This window comes from Oryctolagus cuniculus, chromosome 17 (assembly GCF_051225735.1).
Source record: "Oryctolagus cuniculus isolate XC-2025 breed Fujian yellow rabbit chromosome 17, ASM5122573v1, whole genome shotgun sequence".
Lineage (NCBI taxonomy): Eukaryota > Metazoa > Chordata > Mammalia > Lagomorpha > Leporidae > Oryctolagus > Oryctolagus cuniculus.
In genome coordinates, this window is record NC_142883.1 from 1,436,231 (window position 1) to 1,455,662 (window position 19,432).

General features: G+C 69.3%; 2 protein-coding genes across 7 annotated transcripts in view; one reads left to right on the forward strand and one right to left on the reverse strand.

Annotated features, from left to right (window-relative positions):
• Window positions 1-19,432, reverse strand: part of BAIAP2 (BAR/IMD domain containing adaptor protein 2) — a 64,638-nt gene that overhangs the window by 37,332 nt on the left and 7,874 nt on the right. For all 6 annotated transcript variants that reach the window (XM_070060182.2, XM_070060177.2, XM_070060179.2 and 3 more), the window contains exons 2-3: window positions 16,710-16,785; window positions 14,601-14,687 (exon numbers count right to left, since the gene is read on the reverse strand). In XM_070060182.2, coding sequence (XP_069916283.1) covers window positions 14,601-14,687; window positions 16,710-16,785 — 163 coding nt within the window. The remainder of the gene's footprint in view (window positions 1-14,600; window positions 14,688-16,709; window positions 16,786-19,432) is intronic.
• LOC149121058 (uncharacterized) lies at window positions 11,376-12,820 on the forward strand. The gene has a single exon (XM_089318503.1). It carries the CDS (start codon window positions 11,377-11,379, stop codon window positions 12,730-12,732), a length of 1,356 nt encoding a protein of 451 aa, XP_089174629.1. The 5' UTR covers window position 11,376; the 3' UTR covers window positions 12,733-12,820.

Genomic DNA, 19,432 nt, shown 5'->3' on the forward strand with positions numbered 1-19,432 from the left:
CTTGCTCGGACTTGGCTGCCCCAAAGTAGCGAACGGGGATCCGTTAACCCGCTCACGGAGCCCAGCTCCAGGGCCACAGGATCGCAGCTCAGGGAGGGGCGTGTGCTGCCCCTCAGCAGTGACCGGGGTCTCCTGACGCCCAGGCCCAGGACGCCACCCGGACACCTCAGCACGGGCGGCGCGGCCCCGGCAAAGCGGGGAGTGGAGTCCGCGCCTGTCCTGGTGGGCGGATCTGCCGTTCACGACCAGTCCCGGCCCTGGCCACCATCATCGCGTGTCCGAAACTGCCCAGTGCGTCATCGCCCTGAGCCCCAAGTGGGATTTCCACGTCTGGGGGACACAGGCAGCACACGGGAGCCTCGCAGGCCGGCAGCTGGGCTCCCGAGAGTGGGCAGCGTCGGAGCAGTCACCCAAAGGGACCAGCAAGCCCGTGGCAGAGGCGGAAGGCACGGGGACTTCGACGAGCGGCCGGATCCCTCCGAGACCTGGCCCCCACCTTCGTGAGCAGAGGCTGGAGGGGAGGCAGGCGGAGCAGGTGGCCGCCGTGCAGAGCCCCCGTGCTGACCCTGCGCCGCTTCCCACACTCGTGTGTGCAGACCACGTGGGGAAACGTGGCTGGGGGAGGGGACAGAGGCTGGAATGGCCACAACTCGGCGGCCGTCCAGGATGACGGTCACTCACGCCCCCGCCCAGGGTCGCCCAGCCATGAGGGGCCCGGGCTCTGACCTGACAAGGACCCCTTCCCAGAATCACAGTCCCCCACCCCCAGGAGGACTCGGTGCCCAGCCAAGCAGGACTGCCTGGTGGACGTCCTGGGAACAGAGGCAGTGGCCGAGAGCTGACCGCCGAGTCGGGGCCCTGCCCTGGCTCTGTGCGGCACTGACCACGAACGGCGCCTCCACTGCGGGCAGAGCTGCCGCCTCACATCCCCTGACCCACGGCCAGCTGCACAGACCCCTGCCCGGCAACCCGGCAGGGACAGAGGCCACGCAGAGCCCCTGACCCAGCCTGGACTCTCAAGTGCCACCCGAGAACCCGGCAGGCAGCACGGCCAAGCCTCTGCTCCCAGCCCACCTGCGGCAGCCACGGCCTCCCCCGGCACCGCCTCAGGCACCAGCCTGCTCCAACCTCGAGACGCAAATGAGAACAGAGCCCTGACCGCGGGTCCTCCAGGCTGCCGGGGCCTGTGTGCTCGGGGCCTCTGATGGGCCCACGCTCCCTCCAGCCAATGCCCCCGAGTGCTTGGGGCCAGCACTTGCCGGGGCACCGGCCAGAGGCTCCTGCCTTTCACCCCAGGGCCGCCGTGTGGGAGCCACACCTGGGTGTGGCCCGCGCCTGCTGTCCTTCCTCGGGAGAGGCCGTGACAGCAACGGGGAAACATCAGGGATGTCCCTGGTGATTCAACTGGGGAGGGTGCGGCTGGGCTGCAGGCCGGGGACTCCTGGGGACCCCAGCACCCTGCAGCATTCCTGGCATCGCAGGGCTGGGGCTGGCCGGCACCCCGCCCAGGGGGCTGAGGCCTCGGGCTCTGGTGGGGCTGCTCAGGGCGTCCCCCTGGCCTGGTGCAGGAAGCGGATTAAGTGGTGTCACCGCCCGTCTGTGGCAAGTCAGGGCCTGGCCCAGGCCCTGCTTCTGCTCCGGGCGGGGCAGAGCTGAGCAGGCGGCCGCGCCAAGCCCCACGCCGAGCCCCAGCCCCACCCCACGCCCCTGCAGCACAGCCGGCACGCTGCTCCCACGGACCCACAGGAAAGAGGCCGGCATGGGCACGGGCAGAAGGTTCCTCACTTCCTGCAAACAGCAAGCAGCAGGACCAGCCGAGGCGGCCCGCAGCCCGGCCCAGCTGTCCTTTCTGACACCCTCAGCACGGGGACGGGCCGCTGAGCCACTCCCGCTGCCCAGAGCACGGCAAATCCAATTAGGACGCTTATTAATCTCTCCTGACGGAGGCTGAGGCTGGCCCCGGGCATGCGGCAGGGCGGGTGCATGGAGGCCCCTGGCCCCCCGGGAGAGCTGTCACCTGAGCCCAGGAGACCTGCAGGGACCCGCGGCCTCCCGGCTCCCAGCCCCACCCTGCTGTCGGCCCCGAAGGCCGTGCAGAGGTAAACACAGGCTCAGAAAAGCCGCGGTGCAGAAGCCCTGCTGGGGCCGCACAGGGCGAGCGGGGTCCCGGGCCAGCGCCTCTGTCCCCGGGCACCAGGGGGCAGCTGTGTGGGTCTCTCAGGGGTACCCCGTCCCGGTCCTTCAGTGGGGCGGAGCGGGGGCCTCGCGGGGGCAGGTTCACAGCAAGGAGTCTGCCCCAAAAGGGGAGCCCTCAGCCCAGGCCAGGCCAGGGGAGGCCGCCTGCTCCCATCCACCAGCAGCGGACACAGGGGAGGCCGGGACAGCCGGGGTGTGCAGCGTCAGGCCCCCGGGCGACGGGAAACCAGCACAGCTCCCCTCCCGCTGTGTGGCTCTAATTAGGGCCTCGGATCGCCGTCCGCAGAGGCGCTGTCACCCGCCCAGAAGGGAGGCCGCGGCCACTGCCGAGCCTGACCTGGACGCGAGCCTCGGCTGGTGGCGGCCCGATCACCTGCCCAGCCCAGGAGGGGCTCGGACACAGCCCGATCACCTGCCCAGCCTCACCCGGAGCACAAGAGCTAGGCCTCCAAACTGTCTCGGCCAACGGGAGCCGCAGGGGACGGGACGGGGCCACCCTGGCCTCCAAGGTGGGCAGGCAGCCACCACCGGCAGGAACCGGGGGTCACCTGGACCCCAGCCGCACCCCTCAAGCACCTGGAATGCTCGCCTGTTCCTCCTTCCAGCTAGCAAGGTGTGGACGGCAGCCAAGGGCTACAGAACACTTCCAGGCCACGCCTGGGTGCAGTGACTCAGGGACCTGGCCCACAGCTGTGGGTGGGGACGCTGCCACCTGCGGCGAGCCCAGCTCGGAGCTCTGGGGATGCCAGCGCCTGGCAAGCACACACATGCCCGCAATCACAAACAAGGGCGCCCTGGGCCTGGCAGGTACAAAGCACCTCTTCAAAGGAGCCGAGCAGAACAGAGGCCTCCCAAGGGAGGCGCGGGCTGAGAAACGGCAGAGCTGACCGGGGCCCAGGCCCCCGGAGCCTCACGGGCTCAACACGCAGCTCGGCCGCACGCAGGACCCAGGGCCTCCGTGGGGAAGGCGCCCCTCATTCCGGAGCGGCAGCAGCGCCCCACCAGCCCCTCCCTGCTCCCTCCTGGAGCCACCTGCTCAGGTGTGCCCAGTGCACGTCCCCCACCCCGGGGCAGCTCAGCCCAGCTCTCCGCTCCCTGTCGTCCTGTGCAGCAGAGCCTTAGGGCCTAGGCTGCAGGTAGGCCGAGCTGCGGTCAGCCAGGGGGTCAGCCCGGCTGATGGCGGGCCAGGCAGACTGGACAGCTGCTGTCCACCTCCGAGGGGGCCATGGCTGCATCCACAGTGGGCACACTGAGGCTGGCCGGCAGAGTGAGCTGCCGAGGGGCTGGAAACAGGAGACGGGGCAGGAGCTTGGCAAATCCCAGTCCCCGCCTCCACCAGGGCCTGCGGCACAGACGGGGGCCTCTCTGCACAGGCCCAGGGCGCCTGCAGCCTCAAACCCAGCCACACACGGTCACCAGCCCGGCTGCGTGGGGAGCTGTGGGGCGGCCACGCGGGGAGCTCGGATCACAGGCGCTGTTACGGCAACAGGACGCACTCCCGTAATTAACACTTGTCCGCGGAGCAGATGGCGCGGACAAGCCCCGGCAGGGACAGCGGGGCACTGGGAAGGCAGGAAGTGCGGGTGGGGCTGGAGAGGGCACCGAGGCTCTGGGAAGCCTCCGGAGCGGGAGCGCCTCCGCGCCTGGGCTGGGCGGACACCCGGGGAAAGGCCCCGACACGGACTGCGGAGAACAGCGCCCTCCGCCCGCCTCCCCTGCGGGAGCGAGAGAGAGGCCAGCAGGACCAAAGGCAGACGCGGCCCGGCCTCTCGCTTACTCCAGGGGAGACAGGGACAAGAAAGCGGCGGCGCGCCGGCTCCATTAGACCATGAATGGCTCCCCGGGCAGTGGCCGCCGTGGGCCGCTCGCGTTCAGAGCGGGGAAACACGCGGTACAGTCAACCCTATCTCAGCCTCCCGCGGCCGGCAGTGTCGGGGCAGTGGGGGGCTGCTGAGACCCCTCACCCCGTAAGGAGAGCAGGAACCACAGCTCGAAGAACCAGAGCAGGGGTGGGGGTGGGGCGGGCAGGAGGAAGAGGAGCGGCCAGGAGCAGCCATGGGCGGGAAGGCGGCCGGGGGAGGTGGGTTTGGCCAAGATTGAGTCCCTGGGAACACTCGGGGGCTGGGTCGACGAGGGTGCGTGTGGCCGGACACGGGTCTGGGCAGAACCCTCCTCCCCAGCCTGGCCCGGGCTGCAGGGACATCGAGCTGGCCCCCTCTCGAGCCGGCCGTGCCGCGGGGACTGACCCAGCCTGGACAGGAAGAGGAGGAGGAGGGGCGCACAGGCAGCCCCAGGCAGAGCACTGGGGCCAGACGCGCTGTGCCCCAGCGGGTGAGGCCGCTGCCTGTGGTGCTGGCATCCCACCCCGGCGCCGGTTTGAGTCCCGGCTGCTCCTCTTCCAGTCCAGCTCCCTGCTGTGGCCTGGGAAAGCAGCGGACGGTGGCCCAAGTGCTGGGGCCCTGCACCCACGTGGGAGACCTGAGTGAGCTCCTGGCTCTGGCCTGGCCCAGCCACAGCCGTTGCAGCCGCTGGAGAGTGAACCAGAGGATGGAAGATCCCTCTCCCCCTCTCCCTCTCCCTCTCCCTCTCCATCTCCCTCCCTCTCCCTCTCCCTCTCCCTCTCTATCTCCCTCTCCCTCTCCCTCTCCCTCTCCCCCTCTCCCTCTCCATCTCCCTCTCCCTCTCCCTCTCTCCCTCTCTCCCTCTCCCTCCCAAACAAAACCTTTAGTAAAAGTTAAGGAAAACAGTAAGTCTCAGCTCACCAGGAAGACCCAACTGCACAACACGTGTGCCCTGAATAGCAGCCTGCAAACACACAGGCACCCACCACAGGAGTCGCGGCCACGGGGGGGGGGGGGGGGGGGGCTAAGAAGCAGCTGTGCCCGCAGCACTGGGCAGGGGGGGGCATGAGAGGCCGCTGTGCCCGCTGTGCTGGGGGGGGCTGTGACTGCTGTGCTGGGGGGGGCTGTGACTGCTGTGCTGGGGGGGGCTGTGCCCGCTGTGCTGGGGGGGCTGTGACTGCTGTGCTGGGGGGGCTGTGACTACTGTGCTGGGGAGCTGTGCCTGCTGTGCTGGGGGGGCTGTGACTGCTGTGCTGGGGGGGCTGTGACTGCTGTGCTGGGGGGGCTGTGCCCGCTGTGCTGGGGGGGGCTGTGCCCGCTGTGCTGGGGGGGCTGTGACTACTGTGCTGGGGGGGGCTGTGCCTGCTGTGCTGGGGGGGCTGTGACTGCTGTGCTGGGGGGGCTGTGCCTGCTGTGCTGGGGGGGGCTGTGACTGCTGTGCTGGGGGGGCTGTGCCTGCTGTGCTGGGGGGGCTGTGACTGCTGTGCTGGGGGGGCTGTGCCTGCTGTGCTGGGGGGGGCTGTGACTGCTGTGCTGGGGGGGCTGTGACTGCTGTGCTGGGGGGGGCTGTGACTGCTGTGCTGGGGGGGCTGTGCCTGCTGTGCTGGGGGGGGCTGTGCCTGCTGTGCTGGGGGGGCTGTGACTGCTGTGCTGGGGGGGCTGTGCCTGCTGTGCTGGGGGGGGGCTGTGACTGCTGTGCTGGGGGGGCTGTGCCTGCTGTGCTGGGGGGGGGCTGTGCCTGCTGTGCTGGGGGGGCTGTGACTACTGTGCTGGGGAGCTGTGACTGCTGTGCTGGGGGGGCTGTGCCTGCTGTGCTGGGGGGGGAGCTGTGACTGCTGTGCTGGGGGGGCTGTGACTACTGTGCTGGGGGGGGCTGTGCCTGCTGTGCTGGGGGGGCTGTGACTGCTGTGCTGGGGGGGCTGTGCCTGCTGTGCTGGGGGGGGGCTGTGCCTGCTGTGCTGGGGGGGCTGTGACTACTGTGCTGGGGAGCTGTGACTGCTGTGCTGGGGGGGCTGTGCCTGCTGTGCTGGGGGGGCTGTGACTGCTGTGCTGGGGGGGCTGTGACTGCTGTGCTGGGGGGGGCTGTGCCTGCTGTGCTGGGGGGGGCTGTGACTGCTGTGCTGGGGGGGCTGTGACTGCTGTGCTGGGGGGGCTGTGACTGCTGTGCTGGGGGGGGCTGTGCCTGCTGTGCTGGGGGGGCTGTGACTGCTGTGCTGGGGGGGCTGTGCCTGCTGTGCTGGGGGGGGCTGTGCCTGCTGTGCTGGGGGGGGCTGTGCCTGCTGTGCTGGGGGGGCTGTGACTGCTGTGCTGGGGGGGCTGTGACTGCTGTGCTGGGGGGGGCTGTGCCTGCTGTGCTGGGGGGGCTGTGACTGCTGTGCTGGGGGGGCTGTGCCTGCTGTGCTAGGGGGGCTGTGACTGCTGTGCTGGGGGGGGCTGTGCCTGCTGTGCTGGGGGGGGCTGTGACTGCTGTGCTGGGGGGGCTGTGACTGCTGTGCTGGGGGGGCTGTGACTGCTGTGCTGGGGGGGGCTGTGCCTGCTGTGCTGGGGGGGCTGTGCCTGCTGTGCTGGGGGGGCTGTGCCTGCTGTGCTGGGGGGGGCTGTGCCTGCTGTGCTGGGGGGGCTGTGCCTGCTGTGCTGGGGGGGGCTGTGCCTGCTGTGCTGGGGGGGGCTGTGCCTGCTGTGCTGGGGGGGCTGTGACTGCTGTGCTGGGGGGGGCTGTGACTGCTGTGCTGGGGGAGCTGTGACTGCTGTGCTGGGGGGGCTGTGACTGCTGTGCTGGGGGGGCTGTGCCTGCTGTGCTGGGGGGGCTGTGACTGCTGTGCTGGGGGGGCTGTGCCTGCTGTGCTGGGGGGGGAGCTGTGCCTGCTGTGCTGGGGGGGCTGTGCCTGCTGTGCTGGGGGGGGCTGTGACTGCTGTGCTGGGGGGGGGCTGTGCCTGCTGTGCTGGGGGGGGCTGTGCCTGCTGTGCTGGGGGGGCTGTGACTGCTGTGCTGGGGGGGCTGTGCCTGCTGTGCTGGGGGGGGCTGTGACTGCTGTGCTGGGGGGGCTGTGCCTGCTGTGCTGGGGGGGCTGTGACTACTGTGCTGGGGAGCTGTGACTGCTGTGCTGGGGGGGCTGTGCCTGCTGTGCTGGGGGGGGAGCTGTGACTGCTGTGCTGGGGGGGCTGTGACTACTGTGCTGGGGGGGGCTGTGCCTGCTGTGCTGGGGGGGCTGTGACTGCTGTGCTGGGGGGGCTGTGCCTGCTGTGCTGGGGGGGGGCTGTGCCTGCTGTGCTGGGGGGGCTGTGACTACTGTGCTGGGGAGCTGTGACTGCTGTGCTGGGGGGGCTGTGCCTGCTGTGCTGGGGGGGGAGCTGTGACTGCTGTGCTGGGGGGGCTGTGACTACTGTGCTGGGGAGCTGTGACTGCTGTGCTGGGGGGGCTGTGACTGCTGTGCTGGGGGGGCTGTGACTGCTGTGCTGGGGGGGCTGTGACTGCTGTGCTGGGGGGGGCTGTGCCTGCTGTGCTGGGGGGGGCTGTGACTGCTGTGCTGGGGGGGCTGTGACTGCTGTGCTGGGGGGGCTGTGACTGCTGTGCTGGGGGGGGCTGTGCCTGCTGTGCTGGGGGGGCTGTGACTGCTGTGCTGGGGGGGCTGTGACTGCTGTGCTGGGGGGGGCTGTGCCTGCTGTGCTGGGGGGGGCTGTGACTGCTGTGCTGGGGGGGCTGTGACTGCTGTGCTGGGGGGGCTGTGACTGCTGTGCTGGGGGGGGCTGTGCCTGCTGTGCTGGGGGGGCTGTGACTGCTGTGCTGGGGGGGCTGTGCCTGCTGTGCTGGGGGGGCTGTGACTGCTGTGCTGGGGGGGGCTGTGCCTGCTGTGCTGGGGGGGGCTGTGACTGCTGTGCTGGGGGGGCTGTGACTGCTGTGCTGGGGGGGCTGTGACTGCTGTGCTGGGGGGGGCTGTGCCTGCTGTGCTGGGGGGGCTGTGACTGCTGTGCTGGGGGGGCTGTGCCTGCTGTGCTGGGGGGGGCTGTGCCTGCTGTGCTGGGGGGGCTGTGCCTGCTGTGCTGGGGGGGGCTGTGCCTGCTGTGCTGGGGGGGCTGTGCCTGCTGTGCTGGGGGGGCTGTGACTGCTGTGCTGGGGGGGGCTGTGACTGCTGTGCTGGGGGAGCTGTGACTGCTGTGCTGGGGGGGCTGTGACTGCTGTGCTGGGGGGGCTGTGCCTGCTGTGCTGGGGGGGCTGTGACTGCTGTGCTGGGGGGGCTGTGCCTGCTGTGCTGGGGGGGGAGCTGTGCCTGCTGTGCTGGGGGGGCTGTGCCTGCTGTGCTGGGGGGGGCTGTGACTGCTGTGCTGGGGGGGGGCTGTGCCTGCTGTGCTGGGGGGGGCTGTGACTGCTGTGCTGGGGGGGCTGTGCCTGCTGTGCTGGGGGGGGCTGTGCCTGCTGTGCTGGGGGGGCTGTGACTGCTGTGCTGGGGGGGCTGTGACTGCTGTGCTGGGGGGGGCTGTGACTGCTGTGCTGGGGGGGCTGTGCCTGCTGTGCTGGGGGGGGCTGTGCCTGCTGTGCTGGGGGGGCTGTGACTGCTGTGCTGGGGGGGCTGTGACTGCTGTGCTGGGGGGGGCTGTGACTGCTGTGCTGGGGGGGCTGTGCCTGCTGTGCTGGGGGGGCTGTGCCTGCTGTGCTGGGGGGGGCTGTGACTGCTGTGCTGGGGGGGCTGTGCCTGCTGTGCTGGGGGGGCTGTGACTGCTGTGCTGGGGGGGGCTGTGACTGCTGTGCTGGGGGGGGCTGTGCCTGCTGTGCTGGGGGGGCTGTGCCTGCTGTGCTGGGGGGGGCTGTGACTGCTGTGCTGGGGGGGCTGTGCCTGCTGTGCTGGGGGGGGCTGTGACTGCTGTGCTGGGGGGGGCTGTGACTGCTGTGCTGGGGGGGGCTGTGCCTGCTGTGCTGGGGGGGCTGTGCCTGCTGTGCTGGGGGGGGCTGTGCCTGCTGTGCTGGGGGGGGCTGTGACTGCTGTGCTGGGGGGGGCTGTGACTGCTGTGCTGGGGGGCTGTGCCTGCTGTGCTGGGGGGGCTGTGACTGCTGTGCTGGGGGGGCTGTGCCTGCTGTGCTGGGGGGGGCTGTGCCTGCTGTGCTGGGGGGCTGTGACTGCTGTGCTGGGGGGGCTGTGCCTGCTGTGCTGGGGGGGGCTGTGACCGCTGTGCTGGGGGGGGCTGTGACTGCTGTGCTGGGGGGGCTGTGCCCGCTGTGCTGGGGGGGCTGTGCCTGCTGTGCTGGGGGGGCTGTGACCGCTGTGCTGGGGGGGGCTGTGACTGCTGTGCTGGGGGGGCCGCTGTGGCCGCCGTGCTGGGGGGGGAGGCCGCTGTGGCCGCCGTGCTGGGGGGGGGGACCAGGAGCTTGGACTCAGCCCTGAGAGCTCAGCCTCAACCCCCCCCAAGAGCCGCTCGCTCAGAACAGCAAGAGCCACCAGAAAACTCGACTGCCAATCAAAGAACCAGAGACGCACGGGTCGTCACGCGTCTGTGGAACCAGAGACGCACGGGTCTGTCACGTGTCTGTGGAACGACTCACATGGGTCTGTCACGTGTCTGTGGAATGAGACACTCGGGTCTGTCACGTGTCTGTGGAATGAGACACACGGGTCTGTCACGTGTCTGTGGAATGAGACACACGTGTCCATCACGTGTCTGTGGAATCAGAGATACTCGGGTCTGTCACGTGTCTGTGGAATGAGACACTCGGGTCTGTCACGTGTCTGTGGAATGAGAAACACGTGTCCTTCACGTGTCTGTGGAACCAGAGACACACGGGTCCGTCACGTGTCTGTGGAACGACTCACATGGGTCCGTCACATGTCTGTGGAACCAGAGACGCACGGGTCTGTCACGTGTCTGCGGAACCAGACACACACGGATCTGTCACGTGTCTGTGGAATGAGACACACGGGTCTGTCACGTGTCTGTGGAATGAGACACACGTGTCCATCACGTGTCTGTGGAATCAGAGATACTCGGGTCTGTCACGTGTCTGTGGAACCAGACACACATGGATCTGTCACGTGTCTGTGACATGGGTCTGTCACGTGTCTGTGGAACGGACCTGAGCCAGAATGCAAACGGCTGCACAGATCCTCCCGTGTCCGGCACGCGGGGCACCGGGCCCAGAATCGGACAAGGCCCTGGCTGTTGGACACTCAGCCTCCCTCGTAGTCTCTGGATTTCCCACACGGCTGCGAGAAAGTTCGGCTCTGCGCACCTCACGCCTCAGCACACCCCGTGCTGGGGTCGCCCGGAGGCCGCCGGGAGCTGAGCCTCCCCCTCCCCCGGGAAGGCGGGGTCCCGGCCTCACTTGGAAGCTGCCACCCCCCCAGAAGCCTGGAGAAGCCTCCACTGAGGGAAAGAGGAACACGCGGATGGAGGCCTTCGCGTGGGGCACGGCGCAGGAGGCGGCGGGAGCCCCGCACCGTGAACCCAGGCCCTGCCCACCGGACACGCAGACGGGCCAGGCCCGGGGCCGGAGGGCGACAGCCCTGCAGATGCCCACGCGCTCAGCCCAGGGACCGGGGCAGGAAAGGAAGGACGGCGAGAGCAGACTCAGAGACGGGGAGGCCGCAGGAGCACAGCCCGGCTGCTGGGGCCGCGCAGGGAGACGGGGCTCTGAGTGGGCCCGAGGGAGAAGACACAAACGGACAGAGACACAGACCCAGCTGGCAGCAGAGGCCGGCGCCAGCGCAGGACGCGGAGCTCAAAGCAGACACAGCCACCGACCCGGAGAACAGAGCCGCCGCCAGACCCCCCTTGGGTCCTCGCCCCAGAGTCCCAGGAAGCAGCACGGGAAACAGGCAGTCGGCGGGACTCGGTCGACATCAGACGTCTGGGCCTGGAGCGGTGGCGCGGCGGTGCCTGCATCCCGTGTGGGCGCCAGGTCAAATCCCAGCTGCTCCACTTCGACCCAGCTCCCTGGGAAGACGGTGGAAGACGGCCCAGGTGCCCGGGCCCCTGCACCCACGTGGGAGACCCAGAAGGAGCTCCTGGCTCCTGGCTTCGGTCTGGCCCAGCCTTGGCCACAGCAGCCATCTGGGGAGTGAACCAGCAGATGGAAGATCTGTCTCTCCCTCTCTCTGTAGCTCTGCCTTTCAAATACATCTTTGAAATGAAACAAACAAAAAACCAACCATTTTTGTTCTAAAAACACAACACGGGCCGGCGCCGCGGCTCACTAGGCTAATCCTCCGCCTTGCGGCGCCCGCACACCGGGTTCTAGTCCCGGTCGGGGCGCCGGATTCTGTCCCGGTTGCCCCTCTTCCAGGCCAGCTCTCTGCTGTGGCCCGGGAGTGCAGTGGAGGATGGCCCAGGTCCTTGGGCCCTGCACCCCATGGGAGACCAGGAGAAGCACCTGGCTCCTGCCTTCGGATCAGCACGGTGCGCTGGCCATTGGAGGGTGAACCAACGGCAAAGGAAGACCTTTCTCTCTGTCTCTCTCTCTCACTGTCCACTCTGCCTGTCAAAAAAAAAACAAAAACAAAAACACACACACACACACAACACGGAAGGCCGCGTAGGCAGGAGGGAAACCTGGGGGTGCACACTGGCCGAGGACGCGCACCTGCAGCTTGCAGGGGGTGATGGCACAGGCTCGAGCAGGGGCCGGCAGCCGGCACGGGCACGGCAGACGCCAGCCACCCGAACGCTCTGCCACAGGCCCCCAGAGCAACCCGGCGCCCCCGCCCCGAGGACGCCGCTCGCCCCGAGACCCCGGGCTGCTGCCCCACGTGGCCACGTGGACGATCACACGGACCGACGGCAGCAGGCGGAGAGGGCGGCTACCCCGCAGGATCCTGTTCATACAAAGCCACAGGCTGCACACCCTGGACGGTGCGGGCAGGGCTGCCTGGGGCCGGGGAGGGGGCCCGGGGCCTGGGGGGCACGGACAAGCTCGCGGCCCTGCTGGGGGCAGGGGCTTCCCCTTGCACCCCAACCTACCCCAGCAGAGCTGCAAAGTCAGCCACCATCGTCCACCGTGCGCCTCAGCCGCGAGGACCGCGGAGCGAACACAGGGCGGATGGTTACGCCCGGCGCGGCAGACGGAAGTACGAGGCTCAACCGCGACCTCCGCCGGGAAGAACGCATCCAAACCGAAATCCTCAGCAGAGGCAGCAACGGCGGGCGCTGCCTGTCGAGACGCACGGGCGGCGCCGGCATCTGCCACAGCGGTGACGGCGCCGCGTGGGTCACCCACTCCAAACGCCAGCTTCCTGCCAATGCCCTCCCCGGGGGCCGCGGGGTCCCGCGCCAGGCCCCGGCCAGCCCCAGCTTTGCAGGCCTGGGTGGGGGACCAGCAGGCGGCAGCTCCGCCTGCCTCGGTTTCTCTGCCTCTCAAACAACACACATTCTACACATTAAAAAGACTCACCTGACCTCTCCACCCAGCCGGTCCACTCCTAGGAGTACACACGTATTCAACACGTATGCAAACATGCTTGTACACGCGTGTGAGCTGACGGGGCTGAACGTGGTCCCGATGGCACGTGCCCATCAGCCACAAGGGGAGTGGAGCCCCGACACGTGCCACGGCAGGACGCACCCCGGCCGCTGGCGAGAGCAGCCGTTCCCGAAGGCCACACCGCCACAGTGGGATCCACGGGCTGCCAGGGCCGGCGTGGGTGCAGGGTTCACGGCTGTGCGCGCCGTGAAGGCTGCGGAATCATGGCGCCATGCCCGCTCAGGGTGACCTGTGTGGCCCGCTACCACAAGTCACCCCCCACCGGCACCTGGCTGCCCTCTGTGGGACCACTCCCCGACCCACGTCGGAGCCCAGGCACCCCCCCCCACACCCCCAGGACTCCCCCCAGCACTGCGGGTCCCCCGAGGCCTGCATTTCCTGGCTCCTCAGGGAAGAAAACGCCCCCTCGGGGCCGGCGCTGGGCCACAGCGGGTTAAAGCCCTGGCCTGAGTGCCGCCATCCCATATGAGCACCGGTTCGAGTCCCGGCTACTCCTCTTCCAATCCAGCTCTCTGCTGTGGCCTGGGAAAGCAGTGGAAGACGGCCCGGAAGAGGCTCCTGGCTCCTGGCTTCAGATCGGCGCAGCTCTGGCCGTTGCGGCCATCTGGGGCGTGAACCAGCGGATGGAAGACCTCTCTGCCTGTCTCTACTTCTGTGTGTCTTTCAAATAAATAAAATAATATAAATCTTTTAAAAAAATGTCCCTTCCCTCTCTCTCGTATGCACGCGCGCACACACACACGCGCACACACACACAGAGCACCCAGTGACACCGCGGATGGGGTCGGGAAGCCGGCCCTTCTCCAAACTCTGCAGCTCCCAGGGAGGCCCAGTGGGGCCCCCGAGCCAACCGCAGCCACTGTCACCAGTCACAGCCTTCGCCGTCCACCACATCCCGTCCTGCTCGCCACCCAGGCTGAGCGGGGGGCTCTGCTCAGCCCCCACCACGTCCGTCCCGCTCACCACCCAGGCTGAGCGGGGGGCTCTGTTCTCAGGGGCTGCCCGGGGCTCCTGCTCAGTGCTTGCCGAATGCAGGGGGTGGCCCCCGGGAGGCAGCAGGGCTGCCAAGAACGGGCCTCCTTCCAGACACCCAGGAAGTCAGCAGCCCAGGGCCGCAGGAGGTCCGGCCCAGCCAAGGTGACCGCGGGCGGGGCCCGGAGCTCTGCACCTACGGCAGCTCGATTCTGGGCTGGTGAGCGACGGCGTCGACACAGAGGGCCCCTCCCCTCCTCCCTGGGCAGGGGCCTGGCTGCTCGGACACACGGGAATCCTAACTCCACGGCCCACGGCCCTCAGCGGCCTCACAGGGAGTGGCGGAGGTGACCACAGAGCCCCAGAGCCACCGGGCCTGACCTCTGCCCTCTCCCACTGCAAGCCAGCACGTGTTACACGCGGGACGCCGAGGCTGCTTCTGGGAGCCGGCGCTCAGGCTCGTGGCCCCAAGCGGACAGCACAAGGGCCTGTGTCAGCCCCGGGGGAGACCCAGAGCAGGAGAGGCGGGGTGCGGGCGTGGACTCACCCCTTCTCCACCAGGCGCCCCGGGCCTGCCACATGCCCCCCACCTGGCAACACCGGCCGCACCGGGAATCTTGTCCTGCGCGGCCACAGAGCCCTAGGCAGACGGAGCGCAGCCCTGTGCACCACGCCACCCCAGCGTCTCACCAGGAGCGACCCTGCACACCCCACACCACCCCAGCGTCTCACCAGGAGCCACCCCACACCACCCCGGCATCTCACCAGGAGCCACCCCACGCCACCCCGGCGTCTCACCAGGAGCCACCCCACGCCACCCCGGCGTCTCACCAGGAGCGACCCCGCACACGCCACACCACCCCAGATTCAGAGCCTGCAGAGGAGTCCTGGTGCCAGCTGCCCACGTCCTGCCCTGGATACCTGGACACCTGTGGGCTCTGCCCGCTGCCCTAGTGTGCGCACCAGGGCGGGGTCCCGCGAGCTCCAGCAGCAGCCCAGGCTGTTGGGAGCACCCACAGATGGCTACAGTCATTTAAATCAACCATTACCCCCCCACCAGAGGACCACACAGGGAACAGACAGCTGCCGGGATGGCGCACTCCGTGCCGGACCCCGGGTCTTACCGAGCTCCTTGGAGCCCTGGCTCTCGCTGGCCAGCTCACCCATCTTCACGAGGGCATCAAAGTAGCCTTTGGCAGCAAACGTCACCCCTGTGAGGGAGAGAAGGGGCGGTCACTTCCGTCACAGGGGCCGAGACCCTCGAAGCCGTCCCAGCCTTGACGGCCGGAAGCGAGGGACCTGGTCTCCTGTGTCCTCCCGGGCCCAGGCAGGTCCAGAGGTGCTCAGGCTGCAGCAGCGGGCGGGGGAGCACGGCTGTAAGCGCCCCCGGGAGACGGGCGGCCGTGGGCAGGAGCGCCCCCAGGTGGCGGGGGGAAGCTGCCCCCCGGGGGTCTCCCAGCCAACCCTGAAGGGAGGGCCGCTTCTCAGGGTTCCAGGCCTCAGAGGGGGTCGCTGGGGCTTGGAGGGGGCCGACGGCAGCGGGACAGAGGCCACAGCAGGGTGGGGGTGAGCAGCCAGTGCCTGCCGGGACCCCTGGAAGAACTCGGGGTCCCCGCTGCCTCCCCTGGGTGCACCGTGGCCCTCTCGGCTCCTGCCCGGGAAGGAGCCCCGGCCCCCACAGGCCACAGGGCAGGCACTGCCCGTGTGCGAGGACACCTCCCGCCTGCTCGCCGCAGGGCCCGCCGGGGCGTCACTGGGGGCTTCGGCATGTTTTAATTCTATGGTTCCGATCACACGAGACTCGCTCTGCGGCACGGGCCGGGTCCTGGGGGCCTGACGCGTAGCCGCTGCCGCCTGCAGGGCTCCTGACACCAACCGCGGGACGAGCCGGGAAACAGGGAGAGGCAGCGAAGGCCCAGCATCCTTGCCAGGGCTCCTGGGGGAGCCGAGAGCACAAATCCACGTGGGCCCAGCGCCCACGGCCCAGGAAGCAGCGTCGTGTCCACTCCCCCGGCTGCGGGGCCGCTGGGCAGGAAGCCGTCCCAGGGGTCAGAAAAGCCCCAGGCTTCAGGCCACTCAGCACCCCACAGGTGCGGCTTCCAGGAAAGGAGCCGTCGCGGTCGGCACCAGCTCGCCGGCTCCGTGGGTGGAGCCTCTGTGGGACTTTCCATCCCGGCCTCGGGGCTGCCCATGCCACCTGCGCCCAGCTGGGCAGCGTGACGGCTGCTTGCCTCCAAAGGGCGTGGACACAAGTTATCCTGGGGAGAGCTGACCGTCCAGGGCCGGGGCCGCCTGCTCGGGCCCTCCACGCCCACCTGCCCACCGCCAGGCCAGGCCTCGCCTCCTGCGGTGACCCTCCTCATCAGGCCTCCTCACACACGCACAGGGCACCAAGAGGCCAGGCCCCGGCGGGCGTGCTGCCCTGAGGGGCCGCTGGCCGGAGGAAGACCCCGCAGGCTGATGGGCTGCTCCGCACGACCCCGAGGGGACAGAGCCGTGTCCACGGCAAGCGAGCCTCTGTGTCCCAGGTGCCCCGGGCCCCGGGGCTGCGACTCTGAGGGCCAGCCGCCCGTGGGCAGCCCCAGGGAGCCTGCAGGCATGAGCAGGAGACACTCGGCCCCGCTGGACAGGGCAGACCCGCAGTGGCCGCACAATCCCTCCCGCCCAGGCCAGGCCCGTCTGCCAGCTCCCCAAGGGGCCGAGGGTGCCCAGGAGCCGAGCCGCCTGGCCCTGCCCGCCGCCAGGCCCTGAAAGCTCGGGACAAAGCCCGCCCAGGGCGGGGGCCGGGGCGGGGCCGGCCGGGGAGTGGTGCGCACTCAGGACGCGGGCAGGGGCCAGGCCCAGCAGGACCCGGCCGGGCAGGAGCCAGTTGGTCCTGTGGCGAGGGAGAGAGCCGGATGCACCCAGCGGGGGTGGGCCTGGCACAGCCACAGCAGCCGCCTGCGCCCTCTGAGAGACCAACTCAGGGCCGCTACGGCCCCAGGGCCCTCCCGCAAGCACCAACCCCACAGGCGGCGGTGACACTGAGGCCAGACCCCTGCCCCAGCTGTCACCAGCGCTGGCCTCACCGCTGTGGCTCATAGGACCAGCCTATGCCAACACCGTGACGGCTCACAGGCACCCACACCAGGTCGGGGCTTATTCCCGGAGCCAAAGGCCTCCTCCTGCTGGAACCCGGCCAGACCACGTCCACCTGTGGGCGGGGACCCTGCTCGGCCCGGGTGCCGCCGTACCTGCCAGCGCCTTCTCGTAGTTCTTGCCCATGGCGATGAAGTTGCGGAGGTTGGGGTTGAACTGCTCCATGATGGTCTGGAGGAAGAGAGGAGAGAGACACGGCGTTGTGGGGGCCGGCGCCGTGCACAGCGGGTCAAGCCACTGCCCACAGCAGGGCCGGCTGGAGTCCCGGCTGCTCCACTTCCCATCTGGCTCCCCGCTAAGGCGCCTGGGAAGGCAGCGGACAATGCACCCACGAGGGAGACCCGGATGGAGCCCCAGCCCCTGGCTTCAGCCGCGACCGCAGCCGCAACCGGCCCCAGCTGCAGCGGGCATTGACGAGTAAATCGATCAGCAGATGTTGGATCTCTCTGTCTCTCTCCCTGCTCTGTGATTCTGCCTTTCTTTCAGGAAATTAAATACGTGACGTATACGTTTATAATATACACGTAAAAAGGCGTCACGGGCACAGGCCTCCCTGGGCTGTTGGGGGCCCCACACGGGGCAGCAAGTCCAGGTTCTCGGGGGACCAGGACCCAGGCAGACTGCCCATCAAATGCTGTCCCGGGCCTCAGTGTTCACGCCTGCGCTATGGGGGTAAGCCAAGCCCAGGGCGCAGGGGAGCTGGTGGTGAGGGGCTGGCCGCCCCTTAGGGCCCCGCCGGCCACACACAGACTCTCCCGCAGCCCGTCAATCACCCAGTACCAGCCGTGGGCTCCGGCTGGGGCGCCCCACGGCCCGTGCTATGAATAATCCCGCAGGCTCCCATCTGTCTGCCCGACGGCCAGCCGGCTCGTGCCAGCATCAGCAGCCCTCAGACTCAACGTTAGATTCCACTGTGAAGGCCAAATAAACGTTTTAATTACAAGGCGTGAACAGGCGCACACAAGCAGCAGCCAGACGAGACAGCCACGGGCAGAGCACACACTGTCAGCAGCCGCCCCAGCCCGCGGGGACCCCGGCGGCTTGGAAAGGGGCCCCATCTCGGCCACAGCCGAAGCCTTCCGGCTGCTTCTGTGCCGGGAGCCCGATCCTTCCTGAGGAGGGGGCGGACGCCGCCCGGCCCTGCCACCAATACCGAGGATGCCACGGGCCCCCCCCCCCCCCGGCCGCGGGGCCCCGAGCAGGCCAAGGTGTGCCCGGGGCAGGCTGGCGTGCTGAGAACTGCCGAGGGAGTGGGGCGGTCACAGGGCAGCCGCCCCCCAACGCCGGCAGCACAGGGAGCCAGGGAGGAAAAGGCAGAGCCGCAAGTGTGGCCGCCTCCGCAGACCCCTCTGGCTGCTCCAGGAGGCCGGATTTTGGCCAGGGGCCAGGCAGACGCCGGGAAACCCGCGAGCTGGCTGTGTGGCCCTCCTGGGAAGGAAAGGCCCCGGCCAGGCCAGGATCCTGGTGCTCGGCACAGAGGCGCTGGGACGTGACGGGGACACGCACGGGGGAAGCAAGGCCAGGCCTCTGGACAAGGGAACCCCACGGGCACCTGGGACTGGGGCCGAGGGGCAGATGCTGGCCGCACGAGCTCTGTGCACAGCGGCCGGACAGCTCCCGCCACAGCAGAGCAGGCGAGTCCCCACGGCCAGGCCTGTGTGGACGTTTGTGTGTGTTCCCCACAGGGGGGCCGTGCCCACCACAGGCCCCTGACGGGAGACGAGGCTGAACCTGGACCCGCGCCCTGAGCTCCAGTGACACCCGGGTGCAGGAGAGATCAGAACAGGAGCCCCCCCTCCCCCGCAGCCGGTGGCAGCGAGCCACGCCCTCCACGTGACACCGCTGAGTTCACACAGGAATGCAGGTGCACGTGGCACTGGGTGCCAGCCAGGACACACAGCGGCCAGTGTGCTCCGCCTCCCCAGGCCAGCACCCTGGCTGGCAGCACCCGCCTCTGTGGAGCCCTGGCTCGGCGCCCGCGACGTCACCCCTGCCCCGGGGCCCTGCTGGCCCGGGCCTCCCACAGTCATCTTTCTGACCAGGCCGTGCCCAGAAGGAAACCAAAGATGCCCAAACCAGCCAGCGAGCCCCCACCTTCAGCCCACGATGGCCGAGCTCGCCCCAGGCCCACCCTCCCCCGGGGGCTTCACACCTGGTCCCGGCCCCTCCGGCAGCGCCATCAGCCCCACAGCCGGCTCTGCTGGGAGGAGCCACTGACACCCAAGGCCCCGCCCAGGCAGGTGCTCTTGGGTGGGTGGGCGCGGGCACAGAAGCACAGACGCAGAGGCCGGCCCTCGACAAAACTGATTCGGCGTCGGCTGCAACTGCACGTCCATGGCCAGGCCCCGACTGCCCGCCCCCGGCTCGGGGAGCAATGGCAGAGCCGCCGATACCTGCAGAACGGAGCCCTGGCTGGGGCTGGGCGCCCGCCCACTCCGGCCCGTCCTACACGACTGCGGCAGGCGGATCACGGTGAGTGCACGCCACCACGCGCTGTCACGGGTGCCGCGGCGGCACCAGCACGGCCCGGGCGGCCCTGGGGACCCCCATGTCGCCCTGAACCCTCACAGCCTGTCCCCGGGGTCTCGGTCCCGTTTTCCAGACTGAGTGACTCTCAGGGGGTCAGTGGGGCCACGCCTGACAGGGCTCAGAGTCCTGGCCCCAGCCCCGGGCTGACCACACAGCCACACTGGCCCACTCCCCGCCGGGACGCCCGGGAGGCCACGTTCCCGCAGCGGCAGGGAGGAGGGTGAGCTTGGCACCTCGCTCCTGCCCCCCCTGCACGCCCAGCCCAGGGCAACCTGCCACCTACGGGAGA